This window comes from Calonectris borealis, chromosome 21 (genome assembly GCF_964195595.1).
Source record: "Calonectris borealis chromosome 21, bCalBor7.hap1.2, whole genome shotgun sequence".
In the NCBI taxonomy this organism is placed as follows: domain Eukaryota; kingdom Metazoa; phylum Chordata; class Aves; order Procellariiformes; family Procellariidae; genus Calonectris; species Calonectris borealis.
Genome location: NC_134332.1, coordinates 7708873 through 7730498, shown reverse-complemented (window position 1 = coordinate 7730498; position 21626 = coordinate 7708873). Strand labels below are relative to the sequence as shown.

Genomic DNA, 21626 nt, shown 5'->3' with positions numbered 1-21626 from the left:
CGGGGCTTACTGTTTCAGACTGCTGGGGAGCGCCCTGCGCTTGGCTGGATGGTGGATTTGGAGTGGGATTTTATTATTTCAATACTTGAGGCAGTGCCCTTAGCTGTGCTCCCCTTTCCCGCACACGCCTCCGTGCCTCACTTTCCCGGTCGCAGTCGCCCCCTGCTCTCCCCTCCTTACTGGCCCTTTAAGACACCGCCGCTCTCTCCGAAGGGGCGGGGTTTGGTGGCGCGATGAGGGCGGCCCCGCCCGCAGGGAGAGAGCTGGAGCCTACTTCCGCCGGCGGACCGGAAGCGCGGGGGGCGCCGTGGCCTGAGGGTGGGTTGAGTGGCGTCGCCGGGACGGGAGGCCCGTGGCGGAAGAGCCGCGGCGGCAGCGGGGTGAGATGAGAGGGACGGCACGGGGCTCCCTCCCGTGACCGCGCTGGCGCTTCCTCTCGCCTCCGCGGAGGAGGCCGAGTTCTTCTCGGGTTTCCTTTTGTCTCGGTCCCGCTCCCTCACGCCGCCTCAGGGGAGGCGCAGCCCCGCTGGGCCGGGCCTGCTTGGCGCGAAGCGAGGGGCGGCCTCCCCGGGAGGGAGCAGGGCTGCTGGGCAGGCGGCGTCCCGGGCAGCCGCGCGGGGTGCGCCCGGGGCTCTCGCGGAGGAGCTGTTGGTGAGGGCCTGGGTGTCTCCGGGGCGGGGAAGGCGGGTAGCTGGGGGCGGCTGCGGCGGCTTAAACCGGGAAGCAGAAACGCCTTTGCTCTGTCTCGGCTTAGGCCTGTGAGCAGGTGTCGATACCCATCAGTGGGCAGCCGTTAAAGCGTATCGGTAGCAAAGCGTTACAGGTAAAGGCTTTTGGTCGCGGCTGAGGTTTATGTATCTGTATACGCTTGTTTAAGCAATTTCCTTGCTTAATGGGCGTAGATAAATTTTTACACCTTTTTTAGAAAAAGGTGAGAGAGCTGTTGTGTTGCCTGCATTTGAATGACAGAAGGGATTCAGTTGCAAATCATACTTATCACTTCAGTAAATGTGTGTTTAATATAAAGTGTGTTAATCTAAATACCAAAGCAATTCTTAGTCTGTAACGTGTGAACTGAAGTGATTTCTGATGATTACTGCTTTGCTCTAGACATTTGAAATACCATCGAGACTCGGTTACCAGGGGATGGGTTATTGAAGATAACTGCTGTGCTATGCTCGAGGTGATGTATGGCTGAGGGTGTCAGCCCCCTCCCTAGCTGCAGGGCAGGGTTCTTCTCTTTTCCACCATGTGACCTGGCACACCTGCACAGCAAATAGCTTCCTTTTCCAAAGGTAAATACCACAGTTGTTTTTTTCCCTGTATGTATGAGGAAATGTATGGTTTTGCTTTATCTAGATTTCCCTTTTGCATTCCTTGTTATGCTAAATAACAAGCGATTACCGTCATTCCTTTTATATAGTTAGTTCGAGTGTTCGTGGTTTTCCAGTGTTCTGTTGAGTTTTTCAGACTGGTAGGATCTGAGATGACTGTATTGCTGCTTAGTGAAGAACTTATGTTTTTAGAGGAAGCAATCTGTGGTGAGATTTTTATGATGCTTTCTAACTATAATAATAACAAAGATAGGAAAGTTCTGCATAAATATCCTTTGCTTTTGACAACAGGGATTTCTTGACCTATAAATTTTAGCAGGAGATTAAGAGAAAAAGCTAATTAAATTTTGTACTCATTAGACCTAGATTTCACAGATGCCAGTAAAACAATGTAATGAACTTTAGTGCTGTAGTTCTGGAAAGTGTGTGTTAAGTGTGGACAAGGGTTTTTTGTGTATGTAAAGTGAATTTTCACATGTTGTTTCGTCGTTTGCAAATTATGTAATTTGACTTCTTTTCACTGCTTTACTTTTAATGTTTGCCATTCAGCAGGCGTTTTTCTATAATGTTCACTTAGTGCTTTAATCTGTATTTCTTTGTTTAATTGCATGCACCTAAATGATATAAGAACATCCAAGAACATATGTATGTATGCTGCTCATGAGTTACATACATCCTGAAACTCATCACACTTGAAAATTAGGTACTATTGTGGCTGAAAGGAAATACTTTGCCACTTTCAATCTTTGGACTTCTGTTAATTCCTTCTTCTTTCTATCCAAAGAATGAGCACATGTCGATGGTGTACACCTAGTGGTTCTGATACCACTGAGTTCCTGAAGAGCTATGCTTCTAAACGGTTGTCCCCGGAAGATCTTGAAGGATCCAATGATGATCTCTGTTACTGCCTGGAGTGTGTGGTTGAATACCACAAAGCAAGGGAAAAATTGCCAAGGTTGCATGAGGTAATTAAGAGACTTGGCTCCTGCCCGTTACTGAGCAGGAGGACTCAGAACTGAAGGAAAACTTCAGAAGAGGCTTCGGTGGTCCAGCCTCAGTGTAGGGGGGAGTTTTGTGCAGGGGTTGTGTTATATTGGTTTTTGGGAATAGGGTATGCTGCTTTTTAACTGTCTGCTTTTTTTATATTGAGTTGTAAAGAGCCGATCGTAAAACAAGAGGACCCTCTTGTTTTGCATATATTCAAATTAGCAAGAACTAAATCAGTAGTGGGAAGTTGCTGACTAGACATTATAGCTTGAACTTTATTCATGCTGTGATGATTTGACATCTGAAAAAAAGAACACCTGCCAAACAAAGAGCTCTATTTGTTTAATATATTTTCTTCCTTCCTCTGGCTTCTGTTCAGCTTTGGGGTTGTTCCTTTTTGTTTGCTTTCATTTCTCATTCGTAGTTTTCTACTGTGCTTGAATTTCAGAGATCTGATCTTGCAAGCCTGTGAGATTGTGCAATTAAAAATAATCAAAAAATTTTAAAAACTTTCTTTTATTATACGCCTTTTATAATTCTTCCTCATTAGTATCCAATTTTGTATTTTGGAAAACTTACTTTTTCTTATATGTATATGTTTGTAAAGTGAATATTTGTAGCTAGCTGATCATAATACAGATGTCTAAAAGGCTGCTCTTTAAATTAGTCAGCTAGATTTCTCTGGAGGGCCATCCCATCTGAGTATAGATTGGAAATAAGTGGAGTGACTCAACTGCTGAAAGTTCCTTTCTGTGTCTATTAAGTGTAGGAAATAACCTTGGTTTCTAACTGAGGTTTGGAGCAGTTACTTTAGATGAGTAATGTTATGTGAGCTGAAGCCCCTACAAATGTTCAGCAAGTCGATCGATCTGTTTGCGTTGTTTACATTCACTCCCTTCCACTAATACATTGCAAAATATGTGAGAAGGCAGGATTTTAAAATTGCTTTTCCCGTCTTCCTAAAAACATGATCATTGTCTCTATCGTGCACTTCTTTATATTGGCCAGTGGAACAAAGTTTTGTGACTAACCTATGGCCTGAAATAATTACTGAAACGCCTTATGAATATTTAACAGAATTATAAAAATGCTTCTGTTTTGAATGCCACTTTTAAAAAAATTACTTCATAATCTTAACTCTGAAGTGAGAGTTTTTTGATTTGCACAATCTGAATGCCATGTCAAAACTTTATTGTTGCACACCACACTTGGAAAGAAACTTTTCAAAATGAAATTGTAAATTTTGAAAGTCTCGTTAAGATTTCTGCATGTGATAATAAATGTCCTTAATCACTTTCTTCACAACTGCACTTTGATGAGTTGTTTTTCCCCACTGAATAGGTCTTATGGGAGTTGGAAACCTCCCGTCTTGTTGCCCACATTGAGAAATCCATGCAACAAGAAGCTGGAGAAGATGATGAGTTGTTTATAGTGGATGATAATGGAGAGACACAGCTGTCTGGTTATGTGGGTCCGGATTTTGAGAATAACCTGCGAGTGCCCCTCCTAGAAGTACTGAAATATCCATATCTGCTGCTGCACGAGAAAGTCAGTACGTATCTTAGAGTATACAGTTGGAAGGGAATGGTATTGTTTCTACTGAAGGAGCTGCAAATAACAGCAGCTCCTTCAGTAAGGAGCTTAACAGTACTTAAACCGAAGTACCAGAGTGTGTGTATATATAATATTTATTTTGACACTAAATGGTTTGTTTTGTGAGCATATAAATTAGTGCTTACTATAACTGTGTTTGTCCTTTCAGGTGAGCTGTGTGTAGAAGTGCTCTGTAGAATGGAACAAAGTCACAGCTCCTTTCAGGTCTTTGAGAAATACCCAGGAATTTATCTCTTTTTGGTACACCCGAATGAAGTGGTAAGCTACTTTTTCTGTTCCACTAAAACTTAGTTTTAAATAGCAGCAGAACAGATTTTTATTTTTAATGACAAGAATATAGTAGCATTCAGAATTTTAAGTGCTTGATTTTCTGTATTTTTCTTTAACAGTATATCTATAAATGAGATTTCAGTAGGAATATAGTTACCTTTGCTGAAGGAGAGAAGACTCTTCTTTTGCAGTAACTTCTAGAAGCACTTTACTGTTTGCATTCAGTCAGCAGAAGTTACAGATGTTCAACTAAACTGTAAATTTATGCCCTATACTCAGAAATGGAATTCTTCTCAAGTGGGCCAGGGTTTTTGATTTAGTGTATTAATCCCCTTCTCCTTCCCTGTTCTTTCTCTATCCCGAGAAGCTTTCACATTTTAGTAATATTCAGAACCTTAAAAATTGAAAAAGTGAGAATAGTGTAGTTACTTGCAAGAAGAGATGCTCAGCAACGTACTTCCTCTGCAATGCCCTTTAATTGTAACTGAATTTTGTCATTATAAGGAGGCAGTATTGTATTTTCATGGATTTGTGTATTCTGTGGTGGGACAACTCAAAACCCTGCAAATTTTTTTTTTTTGGCCTGTGTCTGAATCCATGTGGGATATTTTAATATTGAACAGTCAGAGATCAAAAGTTCATTTGAAAGTGTAAACAGGAGAGCTCCATTCTTTATGGTATTTAGAACTGTCAACTGATCTTAGTATCATTCATGATGGTGTACATAGCAGAGACTGCTCTATTTTTGAATCCAATCTCTTAGGAAAGTAACAAAAAGAGAAATTTTGGAATACTGGAAGTGTCTAGGTTGAAAGGGTTGAGAGGCTTTGCAATTGCGGTTGTTACCAACACTTCTATTTTTTTTTTTTTTCTGTTTAAAAGGATTTGAGAGATTACAAAAAAGACCTGAGGTTCTCAAAGCGGTACAGACATTGTCTGAGTGCCTACTTTTCTACATTGTTTTGAACATGATGTATTATCCTGCTAGAAGGCTGTTCCTTGAAACTACACATACACATCCTAGAAGTGAAACTGGTATCAATAGTAGGGAAGAGTACTGAAAAATAGTACAGAAAACTTGGGGACATGCACTCTGCTACAATTGGGAGGGCCTGCTGGAACAGTGAATCCTGGTTTCATGCACCATGTTAATACTGAAGGGAGATTGAGTGCTTTCTTTGCATGATCTTGGAAAAGTCCCTGTGTGGTGTGTTTATCTGTGTGGAGAGAATTTGGATGTGTAACTCTCAAAGGAGTATTGAATTGTAACTCAAGTGGGCTATTTGTTTATATCAGGAGAGTGTGAGTTCATACCATTGTTTTCCCACCTCATTTGATGCAGCTTTGGAGAGTCAGGTTACATTTGCTGTGGCTGGTGGGCAGGTTGTGGCTGTACCGTTTCCAAGACTGGCTTGCTTAAACACCAATGTGAAGTACAAAATTTCAAGTTGTCCTAAGAAATAGTAAAAGATTTAATAGTATTGTACTTCATGCTTGCTGAAACTCCGAAGTTTTCTCAGTAGGTCAGAGAATGATTCCACCAAGGCAAGAAATGACAAGTGTCCTGTGCTGACAGTGCAACTTAGCATCTGTTATAGTATATTATTATGGTATACAATTATCTAAGTGGTAAATATTGGTCAATAACATTTAAACAATATAAAGTAAGTACAAAACCAAATGCTATCCCTTTGTCACATGAATCCCAAGGAGTTTTATTTGTACATATTACCCTGAATTTTAACTTCTTTGTTATCAACATCTTCTCATAGGTATAGTAAGCCTGTTTCTAAGGTTATTTTGGAAAAAGACTCACTCTTACTTGCAATTATGAGACCTTTAGTAAAAATTTGTCTCACTTGTAGTAGCAATGATTCCTAATCTCACAGCATTGTGATTTTATTTGTTCTTTTTATTGATATATAATTTTTCTGCTTTAATCCTTAGATTCGTCGATGGGCCATCTTAACAGCAAGGAACTTAGGGAAGGTTGACAGGGATGATTACTATGACTTACAGGAAGTGCTGACTTGCCTTTTCAAAGTTATTGAGTTGGGGCTTTTTGAGAGTCCAGATATTTACATCTCTTCAACGATTGAAAAGGGTAGACTCATCCTTCTGCCATCTCATTTGTATGATACTGCCAACTACAAGAACTATTGGCTAGGTGAGTATTTATGATCAGAAATGAATTTGTATGTGTAGTCCCTCTCATCTTGTAAGCACTTCTTTCGAGTCAGAGCTGTACTATTTCATAGGTGCTGTTTATTTTGGGGCATGTCAGATGGGAAGGTTGAAGGTTGCACAACTGCAGTGGTGAGATAGTGCTTAGTTTCATATTGCTGCTAATCTCTTTGGTCAAGTGTTAAGCTGGTAATGGCATTTGGAAAATGATCCTTGATTTGGTAAAAATTACAACAAATTTTTGCAAATATACGGACAGGTTACTTTTTTTTTTGTAGGGATTTGTATGTTGCTGACAGTGCTGGAAGAACAAGCTATGGACTCCTTGTTACTGGGCCCAGACAAACAAAATGATTTCATGCAGTCTATACTTCACACCATGGAGAAAGAAGCAGCTGGTAACTAATTTTGAACTGAGATTAAGACAGTTCATAGCTTATTTTTCATCTTTATCAAACTTCCTTGTTTAATTGAGTGAATTCTTAGTACTGTAATGCTGAGGTGATTTTAACTGAGGCTTATTTATCTTCTGGAAGATGGCCAATATTGCACAATATTTGGGCAATACTGACGACTACTGAAAAATGACATTCAAACAAACGCTTAAAGTGGAGAAGGGATGGCAGTGCAGTGCTTTGCGTAAGGCTAGCTTAGAGGTGTTGAGAGGACAAATCTATAATTTCTACCATGTTGTTTTCATTTAATGTACATGGGAGCATGGGAATGCGCATTTCGCTGTGGCATGAAGTTTGAATTTTGAGTCCTAAAATAAAGAAACACCTTCTTCTGAATTGCTGCAACTTGCTTAAAATTTGACTCTTCCGTCCATGTGTTTGAGAGAACCTCTTTTGCAGCTGGGAATTTAGACTTTACAGTTTAGACTAGTAGCCCTTGGACCATTCTTGTAGGCTACATGCCATGAGATAGCCCGGGAATGGCACATGAGCTCAAGACCAGGGCTGCCTCTTAAATGACTAGATTTTTATAAGCTTAGTATGTTTATTGAGGATATGGTATTCTCTTATATGAAAAAGAAAGAACATACTTGAAGGAAAACCAATTGTTTCTAGCTTAAATTTGAAGTATAGATTGTCATAGCCGTGTAAGTTGTACCCACTTCTTAGAACAGCACTGAAAAAATCATTGTGGAAGAATCCATTTCATAGAGTTGGGAAATGTTAGTAATAGTTATCCAGGTTCCTGTTGATTTAAGATTGCATAAGGAGCAGTGTCTGTCTGTATAGATAAGTGAGGTTGACTTTTTTTCATCCTTTTTCTTTTTCCGGGTTAAAAAGTATAGTTGCAACTTACTAGAATACGTATCTTTATATTAGTACTTAAGAAAAATCAATGAAAACCAACTACTTTCAACTTCAGCTTAGTGTAAGAATGTACAGGACTTTGCATTTCAACTGTCCCCAATATTACTGTTATGTTTCAGATGATTCTACTGACCCCTTCTGGCCAGCGCTGCATTGTTTCATGGTTATTTTGGATCAGCTCGGATCTAAAGTATGGGGTCAGCTTATTGATCCTGTCCAAGCCTTTCAAACCATTATCAACAGTGTGAGCTACAACAATGAAATAAAAAATATACGCAGTAGCTTTAAGAGGTCAGTTTGATTAAGAGACTAGAGCAGTTTTATGATTTTAATACCAGGTAGTGTAGTAGCTTGGTCTTGGTTTTCTTGTCAGTGCTGCCTTAATTTGTGTTGGGGGAGGGAGATGGCAAGTAAAAAAATCGTATGTTGCCAACTTCAAGCAATGAAAAGTGAAGTAGGTCCCCTAAAATTGTGAGGTTCTTCCAAAAAATACATGCTTACTTCTTTTTGACTACTATGATGTCTGTTACACTTTTCAGGATTTTTTCCTGAATTGGGAGGGCTGCTAACTGTTCAGTGCTTATTTAGTGCTATAACCAACTTGCACTTAAGTTTAATGAAGATTGCCATGTCTGAGACTCTTGGTAAAATTATGGAAATTCCAGAATTTTCAGTGGATGACATAGTTTTAGATTTTATTGTAGTTCCAGATGACAACTGATTTGAGTTTGCTTTCAGCTCATGTTAAGTCCTAAATATTTCTCAAGATTAGATTTACTTAATGGTACTGTATGGTCTTAAAAAAGTTTTATTCCTTTTCTGAATGTATTCCTCTCCGGGAGGGTAATAAAGTGAGACTCATGGAACTGGCCTTTAATAGCTTGGATAACGTAGTGAACTGCTGAAAGGAAATGCTTTAAAACACATAGCAGGCATCAGATAGTCTTTTGAAAGGTTTTATCTTAATATACTTATATCCTAAGATAAAATGGAGTTTTTGAATCACTTTTGAGTGACAATATTGTCAGTATTGACCAGAAAGTTAATTAGCTAAAGTGCTTGTTCAGTGCAGAAGTGGTTGATTAGTACACTGCTAGGAAATCTAGAAACAGCTTCTACGAGAATAGAATTTTGTTACGTAAACTTGAACTCCATCTTTTGGCATGCTGTCCTTTTTAAGGATTTTTATAAGAAGCCAGGTCCCAAGACTTTAGGAACACATCCTATTTTTGAAAACTGAAACTGTGTCTAATTTTAAAAAGTTGGTGGAAACTAGTATTTGGATAACCATACCAGTTGTTTACTGTTTTCATGTGATATATTTTTAATCAACTTTGAGTAATATTGTCTTAAATGTTCAGTATTTTTATACACACAGAGCCTATGATGTTATAGGTAGCTACGGATACATATATATGGAATGTTATAGATAGCCAAGGAAGGTATATTGAAGGAGATTTTGGTCAGTTAAACAAGCTCTTTGAGTGTTGTGTTCAAATAGGTGCATACAAAGTTTATAAGTAGCCATGATTGAGCTGCATTTATGCATAGAAAATTCGAAGAAAATGGAGTTCTTCTGGGTGTTTATTCTAGGTAGTCAAATCCATGACTGAGTAGAAAGCCATTTTTCCTGAGGCAGTTGCTTCCCCTGCCTCTTACAAGCAGGGTAGAACAAACTCTAAAATTTTAAATATGATATCTTTTCATAGGTATGTTTTATCACTGAGAAGTTCTAACAGTCACATGGTCAGTATATGAAAAGGGAAATCTGTGTCTTGGCCAGTTGGCTTTCTTATAGTTTAAGTTAGTTGTGTGGAGTATATAATGATTTGTGTTTCTTTTTAGGACAAAATCTGAACCGGAGTCAGACTACAATGATGATATGGTTACTTGCAGTCAGATTGTGTATAATTATAACACAGAAAAGCCTCAGAAGGTATTAAAAAATACTTTATTTCCCCGTTCTTCAAACTCTGATCACTGCATTTTAAACCATGTCACTGTCAGTTTAAACCATTGATAAAATACGGAGGGGAAGAGACTGTTTCTACTAGTAATGTTGTAAAGAAAAAATATTAAATAATGTATGTCACTTTTGTGTGCCTTAAATAGCAGCCAGTCTGGTCACTTCTTGTTTACCTGGTATTTTCAGGCTGTAAGAGGGAAGAAGAATGTGTTTGTGAATTAGGCAAGATGGAAGCAAACATTGGTACCTCAATGAAAACTCTGAATTCAATTTCAAAGAAAAATTGCTGATTGAGTTCTTGTATTTTACTTTTTGTTCTCAGTATTCTAAACTAATGTATTGAGTATGGAGTAATGAGGTATGCATTGATGTACTTTCAAATGTTAGACTGTGCTCCAAAATGGCACCATTTTTTTCTTGTTATAAAGCAGAAGAAACATTTGTGAGTGTGTTCTCTTGATGTTGGTGCGTTGCATTTATGAAATGTCTTTTAAAGACTTTAAATGTATATTTGATTATCTGAGGTTAAATTATGTCAGCATAACAACACCTTTGGAGGGTTTCACAATGATTTTTTTAAAGGAAGTACACTTATTTCATAGGTTACATTTTAGGAAGTGACTTCCTTATACCTGTGTTAGCTTGATCTTTACATTTTGCATTTTTTTAATTTAGATTTTGACTTATATTAGGATATAAGAGATGCTATGATTTAATCAACATGTATTTGAGAAAAAGTAACCTTTATGGCTAGAAAAAAACTTGGCAGACTGTGCACATGTGCACAATGAGGATGATGTGTGGTGAATTTATTTTTCAGGATACTGGATGGAAGACTGCCATTTGTCCAGACTACTGCCCCAACATGTATGAAGATATGCAAACACTGGCTAATGTGCTTCAGTCTGATATTGGCAGAGATATGCGTGTCCATCACAGCACGTTTCTGTGGTTTATCCCTTTTGTTCAGTCGCTTATGGATCTCAAGGACTTGGGTATAGCATATATAGTAGAGGTCATTCACTACCTCTGCTCGGAAATCAAAGATATTATCAATGAAAGAATCCAGCAGTGTGACAAAATCTCAGAATTTTTTCTCCTGATCTTGGTGTCCATTATTGAACTACACAGAAATAAAAAATGCCTGCATTTGCTATGGATTAGCTCCCGAGAATGGGTAGAAGCAGTGGTGAGATGTGCTAAGCTTCCAGCTATAGCATTTACACGGTGCACTGAAAAATCATCTGGACACTCTGTGAGGGGCTCATCACCAGTATCTTTACAAGCTTCTAACTCTGTGCAGCATGCCTGTGTACAGTTGATACGCAGCCTTCTTAGAGAAGGCTATCAAATTGGGCAGCATTCTCTTTGCAAGCAATACCTAGACAAACTCAATCTTCTTCTGCGAGGAAATCTCTCTTTAGGTTGGCAGCTGAACATCCAGGAAACTCAGGAATTACAAACGTGTTTAAAGCAAGTTATAAGAAGTATAAAGGACAGAGCATTGAATACCCCTGTGCCTGCAGGAAACAATGCAAACTCCACAACTTTGCCTACCGTTTCTTTAAAGCAAGAGAAGAGTGCACGTGGTGATGGATGCAAGATGAGTGTACGTGGCAGAGATGACCTTTGTTCACCATTTGCTGTCATATCGAAGGAAGGCAAAGATGAAGATTGTCAAGAGCGCCCTTTCCCTAGAAGAAAGAGTGCCTGGGAAGAGGAATGTAGAGATGCATCTAAAAGTTCAAGATCTTGGACATCCACAGAAGGCCTCTTGATGAATATTAAAAAGGAACCTAATGACTTGGCAACTCAGGAATATGTCTGCCCACAGAACTCTTTGGCAACAAAAGTATGTGGGAAAGTTCAGGAAAATAGGAACAATGATCTTGTGGCAGGGAGATGCGATACGGATAATCAGTGCTTTAATCCAAATGCCCAGTGTTCAGATTTCAGAAGAGGCGAAGAGCTGGAAACCAAATGTGAAGCAGGACCCATAACACCAATACGTCTGGCTGCTCAAACTCATATTGGTTCTCCAGAACGTGTTTACAGCTTGGATGTAAAAGAAAGCGGTATGTCTCCCAGTTCCTCTTCAAAGTTTAATGTAGATGTGCATAGACTTACAAATTTGAAAAACAAGCTACAGAAAACTGAATGGCCCTCAAAGCTGTCACAGCCAGCGAAGCCACGCAACTTGAAAAACTGCAGTTTAGCAATGAGTGCTTCAAAAGCAGAGGTAGAGCAACCTAAGTTTTGCACTGGCTATCTGTGTACAAGCAAAGATTGTCATAAACATCAGGGAGCGAATACTGTGTGTGAAAATGAAATCTCTCTTGATACTCCATCTTCAAGGAGTTGTGGAAGTACACAGCAGAAAAGTGTCAACAGTGCTTTTCAATCCAGACTGGTCCCCACTAAACAGGTATCAGAAGAAACACCACTAGATTGCTCTAGCTCCTTTAAAAATGAACCTCGTAAGCAGGAAAATGAAGATGACAATATTTTGCTTTCAGGGATTAGTGACACCTTGCTGAAAAAAGTATCCACTGAAGAAAAATCAAGTTCATTGTTGAAGTCTAACAAAGATACTGACATGCAAACTTCAGACCGGGAACAGGCTAATTTAAATGACTTGGTTAAATACGACTGTAAAGGTGAAATTTCAAAGACGTTTTGTATGGATAATACTTCAGCAAATCGTCATGTTCCCTCTAGCTCTGAAAACAAGAGGGATATATCCAACCCTGCTTGTCAGATCAGACCACTGTCAGTGAAGTGTGAATCAAGTGACAGATTGTTCAAATTTTCAGAATATTTCAAGAGAGAAAACAATTCAGTGCGGAAGAAAAAGGAGGATTTTGTGAAGATGGTTTCTGAGGATAATACTTTAACAGACTCCCAGGTTGATAGAGAACTCAGTAAATTATCTTTAGCTGCGTATGCCAAAAGTGTCAATTTTCCCTTTGACTCAAGCCAAGAAAGCTCAGTACATCATAATGTATGTGATATTAAAAGGAAAGTGAAAGGTGCTGTAAGATCTTCCAATAATGGCCAAAGTACCAAGTCTCCCTGTGATGCAAATTGCCTTGACAATCAAGTCATTGTAATTTCAGACTCTTCCGATGAAGAAAAAGGCGTGGCTGACAAGGAGGAAACAAAAAAAAAGAATGAAAATGTGTGTCCTGAAAAGCAGCCTTCAACTTCTAGTGGTAATTCTGATGGTGAGATCAAAATAGAATCAAAGACGCCGAGCTCTCCCTTGTCACTGGAAGACTGTGAGTCTCAGTACTTTGAATTTGAAACAGAAGTTGATGTCTTTTCGGTTTGGCAAGATACGCAGGCGTACAGTACGGAAGCAACTCAAGAGTATAAACAAGATCATGTTTCAACATCGGTTGATAGTAGTAATTCAGATGGCTTACTGCATGATCACACAAATGAATGGGGATATGATGTGGATTACGTAAGTGATGATACTATGGAAGAAGAAGCAAACTTTATAGAAAAGCAGATAAAAAATATTTCTCATCAGAAAGAAGCTGATAATACAAAAGAAGTAGCTAATTCAGCATTGCAAGAATCTATTAGTAAGGGAAATGCAAAAGATCAACTGGAAGATTTTGCAGAAAAAGGTACTGTTGCTAAAGACTTCACCCTGGACTCAAAATTGACTGAACCCAGAGCATCTACATCTAACATCTCATTAGCTTCAAAGTTGGCCCTTAAGAAAAATAGCGCGAGCCCACAGAAGAATATAGCAAAATCTAAGGTAGCAGGAACTATTGAAAGAAGTCCTAAAAAACCTCCTGTTCTTAAAACAGCACAAAATAAAAAACTACTTCAAAGTACATCAAAAAATTCTCAACCTGGCAGGTCAATGCCTGCTGTGGTTCCTCCAAGGAAAGTTCGGCAGTGTCCTGCACCAGCATCAACTGTAGAAAAACTTGGTCTGAAGAAGGCACCCCGCAAAGCGTTTGAATTATCCCAGCGCTCTTTAGAGAGTCTAGCGCAATTGCGCAGCTATGGTAAAGCTGCAGGGAGAGTTGGAGTTGCACAGAAACAGAAGATTAAACTAATTGCTCCTCAGAGTTTGTCTATAAAACATAATAAAAAAATGCTAGCCTGCCAAGACCGTCAGTTTTTAAGGCAGACAAGGCCCAAAAAAAGTGTCAGAGCGAAAAATCTTGCAGGAAGTTCTGAGAGTAGAAACAAAAAAGTTAGCAAAGTGGATGCAAAATCTATGAAACAAAAGCCTACAAGTTTTGATCTGGCATCTGTTGAAGGATCTGTTGAAAACCAAAGAGAGAAAAAAAGGGAAGAGACACTTCATCCCTCCGCCACAGAGAGAGAATTTGAAAGCCTACCTGTGGAGGAGGAGACATGTGTCTCTAAAATGCCTAGTTCTTCAGACTCAAACAGAAAATCAGAGGATAACAGTATGATGGTTCCACCTGTACCTATGGATTCAAGTCTCTCTTCTGCTGCACTTGTTGGAGATGATAAAGAAGAACCTTCAGGAAAAGGTTGCATTGTCCAGCCTGAATGTGAGAAGACAACTCCAAAAGAAAATGGGTGTAAACCAGATGAAAACACTGAAGATGACGATGACCTATTTTTAACTCAGTCAGATCCTGTGGATATGGAATTATGTTCCGAGGAGGAAAGTATTCAAGGTACTACTATAGCTAGTAAAAACACGGAGGAAATGGATACTGCTGAAAGCGTTCAGCAGAATGAATCCTCGACTATTGTGAAATGTAAGTACAAAGACTGTATGGAAAAAGTGGAAAAACCAGGAGAGTACTGTAGTAAGCATTCAGCCACCAGCTCAGAAGCAGATCACTTGTTTGCCAAACCTTCTCTCCTGCCACCTTCTAAAACAAGAAAGCCTTCCACTACCAAAATTTTTAGCTCAGCAAGTTCTTCACGGAACGCAGCCTTCAGCAAGGATCTCGAAGATGTTAAAAAACTACCGCCAGCTTCAAAAAGCAAAGTGAATGCAGTGAAATCGTCGGTGGTCAGGCCACCAAATGCAAAGGCTGTACCAGTAGGAAATCAAACATGCAAGTCTCCGAGTTTCAGTAATGTACTTCAACCCTGTATTTCTAATAACATTCTTCAGTCACAAAATAGACAGAACGACAATGCTTCAAATATTTCCAGAAGGTCTGGCCAAGAAGCGTGTTATTCTTTCTTTCTTGGTGCTCAGCAGCATGATCATAGTATTTTTGTTAATGAAGTCCTAAAGTGGACTTACGAAATGTTTGCAAACTCCAGCCAGTTTGGACCTCCAAGTAATCTCCTGCAGTCTGTAGTAGCCTCTGTTCCTGTCCAATTTCAGGGATACAATGACTATTTTAATACACTTTTCCCCTTGATGATGCTAAATGCCTTTGAAACAGTAAGTAGCTATCTGCCTCTCGGTTTGTTTTCGTCAACCTTAGTAAATTTTACCAAGAGATTAAAAACTGTTTTACATCTTTTGTTTATCTTCTGAAAATGTTCAGATACAGATCTGAATAGAGGAATGATTTGGGGGAAACAATCTAGACAGTTAATGTTTAAGATTGGGGACTATCAGTGTTACTCACCTCAATGAAGCTTTTTTTTTTGGGCGCGCATCCACAGTAGCGTGCAAAAGGAGGGAAAAAGGAGGTGGTTCCTCTTTATAGCATATAAAGCTTAAACCAGAAATTTTTGTTTAAGAAACTGAGGTCTTTCAATGACAGTGTCTGTAAAAAGAGGATAGGAACGTAATGTTCTGATTTGTGTTGAGAACTTATGTGAGAGGGTAGGTTAATCTGAGAAGTATTTTCCAAACAGCTTTAGTTTAATGGTGAGAAAACGCAGTGTTCCTTCAATTGAAGTCTGTATGCTTTCAAGTTCAGTCATTGCCTCACTTCTCCCATAGAAATAAGGTAGATAAAGAAATAAGGATAATACTGATATTTTAAGGTGAAAATGCAATCGGGGGAACCCACATTTGTTTTGAAGAGCTTTGTAAGCAAGTGCATTAAATGGGGGGTGAGTGGGGAGGAAGTGCTTTCGTTTGCCCTGTGTGTGTTTATATGTAATGTGTATGCATATATTAAAAAAAATGGGTAAGAGTCTTCGATGTCTTGTACTTGACAGTCTGTTAGCTTTCTTTTATTTCTGCTTAGTATGATTGTCCTTTGAGTCATTATAAGCTATTCTTCTGATACACTAAACCCTTCAAAGTATTTTTATTTAGCTTTTACTTTCCAACATGTAGCTGGCACAAGAGTGGATAGAAAACCAGAGAGTAAGAGAGAGGAGTTACTACTTCTACTTACAGAACTTCTCTGCTGACTTGAATACAGCAGATTTTACAGGTAAGAGGTGGTGTTTTTTTTTTTTTATAAAACCCTCATCTAATTTTCAAGTAGACATTGCCTTATAATGAGCTAGCACTTACAGGTAGAAATGTTTTTTATTTGCTTTAAATACAGAAAGGATCTTGAATTTGCTATTTTACAGAATGCACATAACAGAAATACGTATTTTGCAGGGAATTTGTGCCTTAAGTGTTCAGTACAAAAAGTTATTTGATTGCTGTTGGAATACTTTTCATCTCACTCATTTGGGATTTTGTTTCAGCTTCTTTTGGTAAATAAAATATTCCTTGACTTGCTATATTTTTATACTATGCTATACTATTTTTATGCTATGTTCAGTCTTAAGAATGCAGGATGGAGTTAAAACTCTTCATAGTCTTTTGCTATAGTTTTTAATAGCTTTAAAACTTAACAGATGGGTATTACTGAAGTATATGCAATATGTTAATGATAGTACTTCTATAGCGAGAAAGTAATTGTAACCATTTTCCTTTTAATGTTCTAATTTAAAAATGTATTTTGGGTAGCTCATTTTCGAGAAAGTGATTTGGCAAGGCAGCTTCATCCAAAGGAGGATGACTTAATCTTTTTGGTGGTCCAAAAGCAAAAAGACGCCTTTAGGGAAGAAAGTGAGATGGAGAACCAGATAGTGAATCACGTTGGTCTTGTGACACGATTTTCTCATGCGTCTGGCTATTTAACTAGTAAGTAAATGGGGTTGAAATAAAAATGGGATTCTTCTTGGTACTATAAAATGCTTCTTCACAGATGGCTGTTGATAGTTGTAATATACCATTTAACCTCAGAGGAAATGGGATTGTTTTTCCACTGTAGCATGTCTGCTCCATGCTGGAAGCTTCATAAAAAGCCAGGAATTGAAGCTGCAAGACGTTTCCATGCATTTTTCTAGGGACTTCCTTCAATACAGATGTTAATACTCTGTGTAAGAACAGAAACTAATGATGAGTAAGTGCTCTGCATACATCTTTAGGAGCGCATTGCTGTGAGATATGAAGTGCTGTGATCTTCAGTGGTCTCACTGACTAAAATTTTCACTTTCTCCTGGAACTGAAGTTGTGAATTACCAGGATTACCAAGTATGAAGATTAGCACTGCCTGATTAAAACAGTGATCTGAGTTGTTTTACAGAGCACTGGGTTGGGGTTTTTTTGTGGGTTGTTTTTTTTTTTTGGGGGGGTGGGGGACGCTTGGGTTTTTTGCAAGAATTGTTGGCTCCCTAATAGAAAGCACCTGGTTCTGGTGAATTCTTTGAGTGACCTGTTTGAATATCTTTCAGTTAACAATTTGGATATTCTTTGAATTAACAACTTGTGTGTGTTTGTTTTTTGTTTTCTCGCTCCCCCCTTTTAATAGGACAAAAGGAGCAGCATACCATCTGTCATCTTTCTGTGCAAACTCGAGGCAATTTGTCATTCTTCATAAATAAGCAAGTGAAGTGTGTGGTGGTTGGCTCCCTGGTGACCACACACCGAACATTCAAAGGTCTACTGCTATTGAGCAGGAGTCCCCTGGCTAAACCCATCATAAATCCAAGTTACAGTGACTTCTGTCCCAGAGATTTGCCTGTAGCTTCAGAAAGCGCTGTAAGTCCTGCAGCTAGGAGCGATAGTTAGGGATGACAAAGTGGGCATTTGGATCTCATGAGTTTTGCGAAACTGGTTTTGCATACTGTTCTTTGAGATGACCAAGTGCAAACAGACAAGTTTCAAAAGTACTGAGGCACTGTGCTTTTCAGAGTTGGTTGATTGGGTGGATAGAGACAAGTCTGAATTTGCTCAGGTGTTTCTGCTGTATTGACATAGATACTAGCAGTGCACTTTAAAGAGCTTTCAGGTTTTTTTCCTTACTGGAGAGGTGTCTGTTCAGGAAATAAGGTGTGGTATGGAAAAGGTAATGCAAAATAAAGGTGTGTAGAGTAAATGAAACCTTCATTACAGCTTTCGAGGCGGGATTGGGTGTGCATCTAGAGCAAATCTACAATCAAAAGCTTCCATGCCCTTCAAGTTTTTAAGTCATAGCTAGAGGGGTGGGGGACATTCTGAAAATATTTGAAATGAACATGGAAGGTTTGATCAACGTTAAGTAATTAATTATTTTTTCCCCTGTATGTTCCTTTAGGCATTGGATATGAACGAATACAATGAAGACCAAAAGAGAGCCATTGAGACAGCTTATGCCATGGTAAAGCAACATCCAAGGCTTCCCAAGATCTGCCTCATCCACGGACCACCTGGAACAGGGAAATCAAAAACTATTGTTGGATTTCTTTCTCGTGTTTTGAGAGAAGTAAGTGAATGTGATGTGATCATCATGCGCTGGTGTTTGGTTTCCCAATGGAAGTCGATGATAGCTTAAACTAAATGGAAGTGTAGTATTGGTAATTATTGGGGGTGTAATTCATTAAGTTGACTTAATTAAATCTATACTGTATAGGGCGTAAAGGTGGAAATAATACCTTTTGGGCATCTTGGAAAACACTTACTTTGCAGAACTTAAAAAGTAAAAGCAAGAAAACATGCACAATCAGTAGTATAAACGCTTGTTACATAAAAAAACCTTAATATTTTGATGTATTAAAGAATGTTATTTGCCCTGTCCCATTTAATGGTTTTCATACTAGCATCCAGTAGATTCATCAAGTACATCATTGTTGAAGGGAATTTATGCAAATAGCACTGATGCATTTGACTTGTTGTTACTCAACGTAAGGTATACCTTAAGAGATATTCGAGTACAATAGTCCCCATACTCTGCATGCTGATTAAGATGAGTGTACAGGCTGGCTTTTAAATCACAAATGAAAACAATCTAAAGAGCCTCTTTTGGTTTATTGTTAATTAATCTACAGAACGCTAGGAATGAGAAAGCAACTCAAAAAACAAATTCCAAGATCACGCCAAACCGTTTTCTAGTTTGTGCACCATCAAATGCTGCTGTTGATGAACTCATGAAAAAGATCATCATTGCATTTAAGGAAAAATGCCAAAACAGACGGGAGCCTTTGGGTATGGTTTATTTTAAAATTCTGTTTATATGTTAAATAGACAAAACCTGAAAGAGAAACTGGAACAGTTGATTACATAAAATACTTCTATGCTACTCTAAGCAGCTTTCTTCTCTTGCAGAACGTGACTGGTACATCCTCATACTGTTATTAATTTTAATGTGCTTTTCTAAAAGGTGTATTATAGTTATTTTTAAATTGCACTTTGTCTTTATATAGACATTGACCCTTTCCTCATAGTGTTAGTTTCAGTTCACCAGTTTTTAAGTACTCCTTAAAGATTTGAACACAAGACTATTACCTTGATTTTGAATAAAATTGGACTTTGTGGATCATGCTAAACAGACTGATGAAAATTTTGCTGTGTCAGAGCCTCTCACTTTTTTTTCCCCTCTCTTCCTAGTTTGTGACTAATACAGTAGATGAATTCTGAAAAAGGCATCTAGTCTGTGGTGGGGGGAAAAAATCTGCATTGTAACTAAATGTTAATGTGGTATTGACTTACCAGCTGTGTTACTGATGGTACTCAGTAATTTCCGAACTTAGGAATTCTGTAAGTTTTAGATAAAGATGCCTGAGAATAAGAGGTGGTTGTGTTAATTCAAAATACCATTCTTAACTGTTAGCCACCACCACTAAAACATAGGGAGCAGGTTTTTTTTTTTAAGAGTTAGGAATTACTAAATTTTTTTGTAGCTGTGTTTAGATAAGTACAAGTAAATTGTTGCAAACCCCCGAAAAGCAGAAAAGGAAAAGCCTTGTTTGATATACATGATGTTTAAATTTTTTTTTCCTTTCATATCAAAGTGCAGAGATGATTGGAGCAATCTAAAAGTGTTTTGACTCTGATTTTGTAAACAGGAAATTGTGGTGATATCAAATTAGTGCGACTTGGTGCTGAAAAAGCAATCAACAGTGAAGTCCGGGGATTTAGCCTGGATAAGCAAGTTGAACATAGAATGAGTAAGTAACATGCAAATGAGACTTTTCTTCAGTCGACTTTAAGAGCTTGATGATGTTTTGCACTTGGGACTATGTGTCCTTTAAGAAAGAAGATCTGGTAAAAGATTTTTCTACAACAGTACTTCATAAGCATTGTTTTTCTCAGTCTTAGTGGGAAACTGTCAGCTCACATACGGCCTAAAATCTAAGCAAAACCAAAGAAATAAGCAAGATGACTTCTTGTTTGTTTTTTTAAAAAGAAATTATAATAAATGCATGTTAAAGCTGTCATTTTTAAGCAGTGTGGCTTTTGAGAGCTACAGTTGCAACCAAGTCACATTATGTTTGTTTTACAAGGTAAGACAATAGAAAAAGGGAAAATGCAACAAAAAAAAAAGTTTGTCCATTTGTTCTTCCTAACTTAAGATACATGACTGAGAGCAAGTGTTACTGTAACATAGTTTTTCTATTCCTTCTGTATGTTTTCCTTTGTTTTATTATAGAACGAAGGCCAGCTGACTGTGACCAGGATATTCAGAAGAAAAAAGCAGCTCTGGATCAACGGCTGGACATGCTGTCTCGTCAGCGTGCCATGCACAGATGTGAGAAGAGGGAGGTAGTAACATAATAGTATTTTTAATCCTGTTTGTGTTTTTTTTGTATTCATAACTGAATCCAAAGAGTAAAGAGCTCTTCCTTTTAATGCCATCTCTGAGCAGTAACTGTCTCTTCACCTGCTTTTTCAACTAATGGAAATGTTGGTTAGCACTGTGAAAAGGAATGAGGAACTTTGCATCAGGGATTTTTTTTGTCTGTTTATACTGGTATTTTCAGCAGGTCAGTCATGCCACTTCTTGCTCTAGTGTTCAGTAGTCTTCACCTGGTTCTATCACCAGTGTAACCATATTTATAAAACTTAATGATTTAACTTGTGTACTTCAAAGCTCTGTTTAACTGGAAGTAGTAAGATACCTTGCAATCTGAGATTTTGGGATACGTGTTGCACGTGAAGTTTTCCACTTTTTTTGTCTAAAAATTTGGCATTTGTGCTCAAATTACAGATTTCTGATGATAAACAGCTTTCCCAGTTGCACGGAAATGTAAAGTGTAGTATTGTGTAGACGGAAAGTCTAAATATGTTGACTGTTTTCTAAGAAACTGACCAGCTTTTTCAGACATGTTTGATATTAAGAACTTGACAGTCTAAAGTCTAAATGTTTAGGAAATGAATTGGGGTATGGTCAGAAAAAGGATATATGGGAAATGTGTGTTAGCTATTCCCGATATTTATGTGGTTTCTCTCCCCCTGCCCCCCACCATCTAGATTCAAATGTTAGATGATGAAATTGGCAGACTTTCAAAGGAGAGACAACAGCTTGCTTCTCAAGTAAAGGAGGTAGGAATTTATCTTTAAGGCAGTTCTTTAATAAATCGCAGCTAATCTATTTGTATACTTGGTATTCTTTAATTGTGGTGGAGATTTGGTTTTGATGTGGCTGGAAGTATTTATAAAATAGAATGTAAATAGATAAAGATCATGAGCTGAGTAAGTTATGAACAGCCTGGTGTGAAATCCAGGTGTAACTCTGGCTGCAAATTGCAAAAAAAAAAAAAACCTGGATG

The 21626-nt window shown here is 38.3% G+C and overlaps 1 protein-coding gene across 9 annotated transcripts in view; it reads left to right on the top strand.

Annotated features, from left to right (window-relative positions):
* Nucleotides 1–286: 286 nt before the first annotated feature.
* SETX (senataxin) overlaps nt 287–21626 on the top strand; it is a 30134-nt gene continuing 8794 nt past the window's right edge. For 4 of the 9 annotated variants that reach the window (XR_012676784.1, XM_075170597.1, XM_075170595.1 and 1 more), the window contains exons 1-18: nt 288–380; nt 1111–1295; nt 2119–2299; nt 3663–3873; nt 4084–4193; nt 6153–6372; nt 6668–6787; nt 7831–8002; nt 9557–9647; nt 10498–15081; nt 15934–16033; nt 16564–16740; nt 17411–17640; nt 18176–18343; nt 18906–19062; nt 19923–20024; nt 20507–20619; nt 21328–21399. Coding sequence is in view for 7 of the 9 variants with exons in the window: in XM_075170597.1 (XP_075026698.1) it covers nt 2120–2299; nt 3663–3873; nt 4084–4193; nt 6153–6372; nt 6668–6787; nt 7831–8002; nt 9557–9647; nt 10498–15081; nt 15934–16033; nt 16564–16740; nt 17411–17640; nt 18176–18343; nt 18906–19062; nt 19923–20024; nt 20507–20619; nt 21328–21399 (6807 nt within the window). In the remaining 2 variants the exon portion in view is untranslated. The other 5 variants (XR_012676785.1, XM_075170596.1, XM_075170601.1 and 2 more) reach the window with 5 other exon arrangements.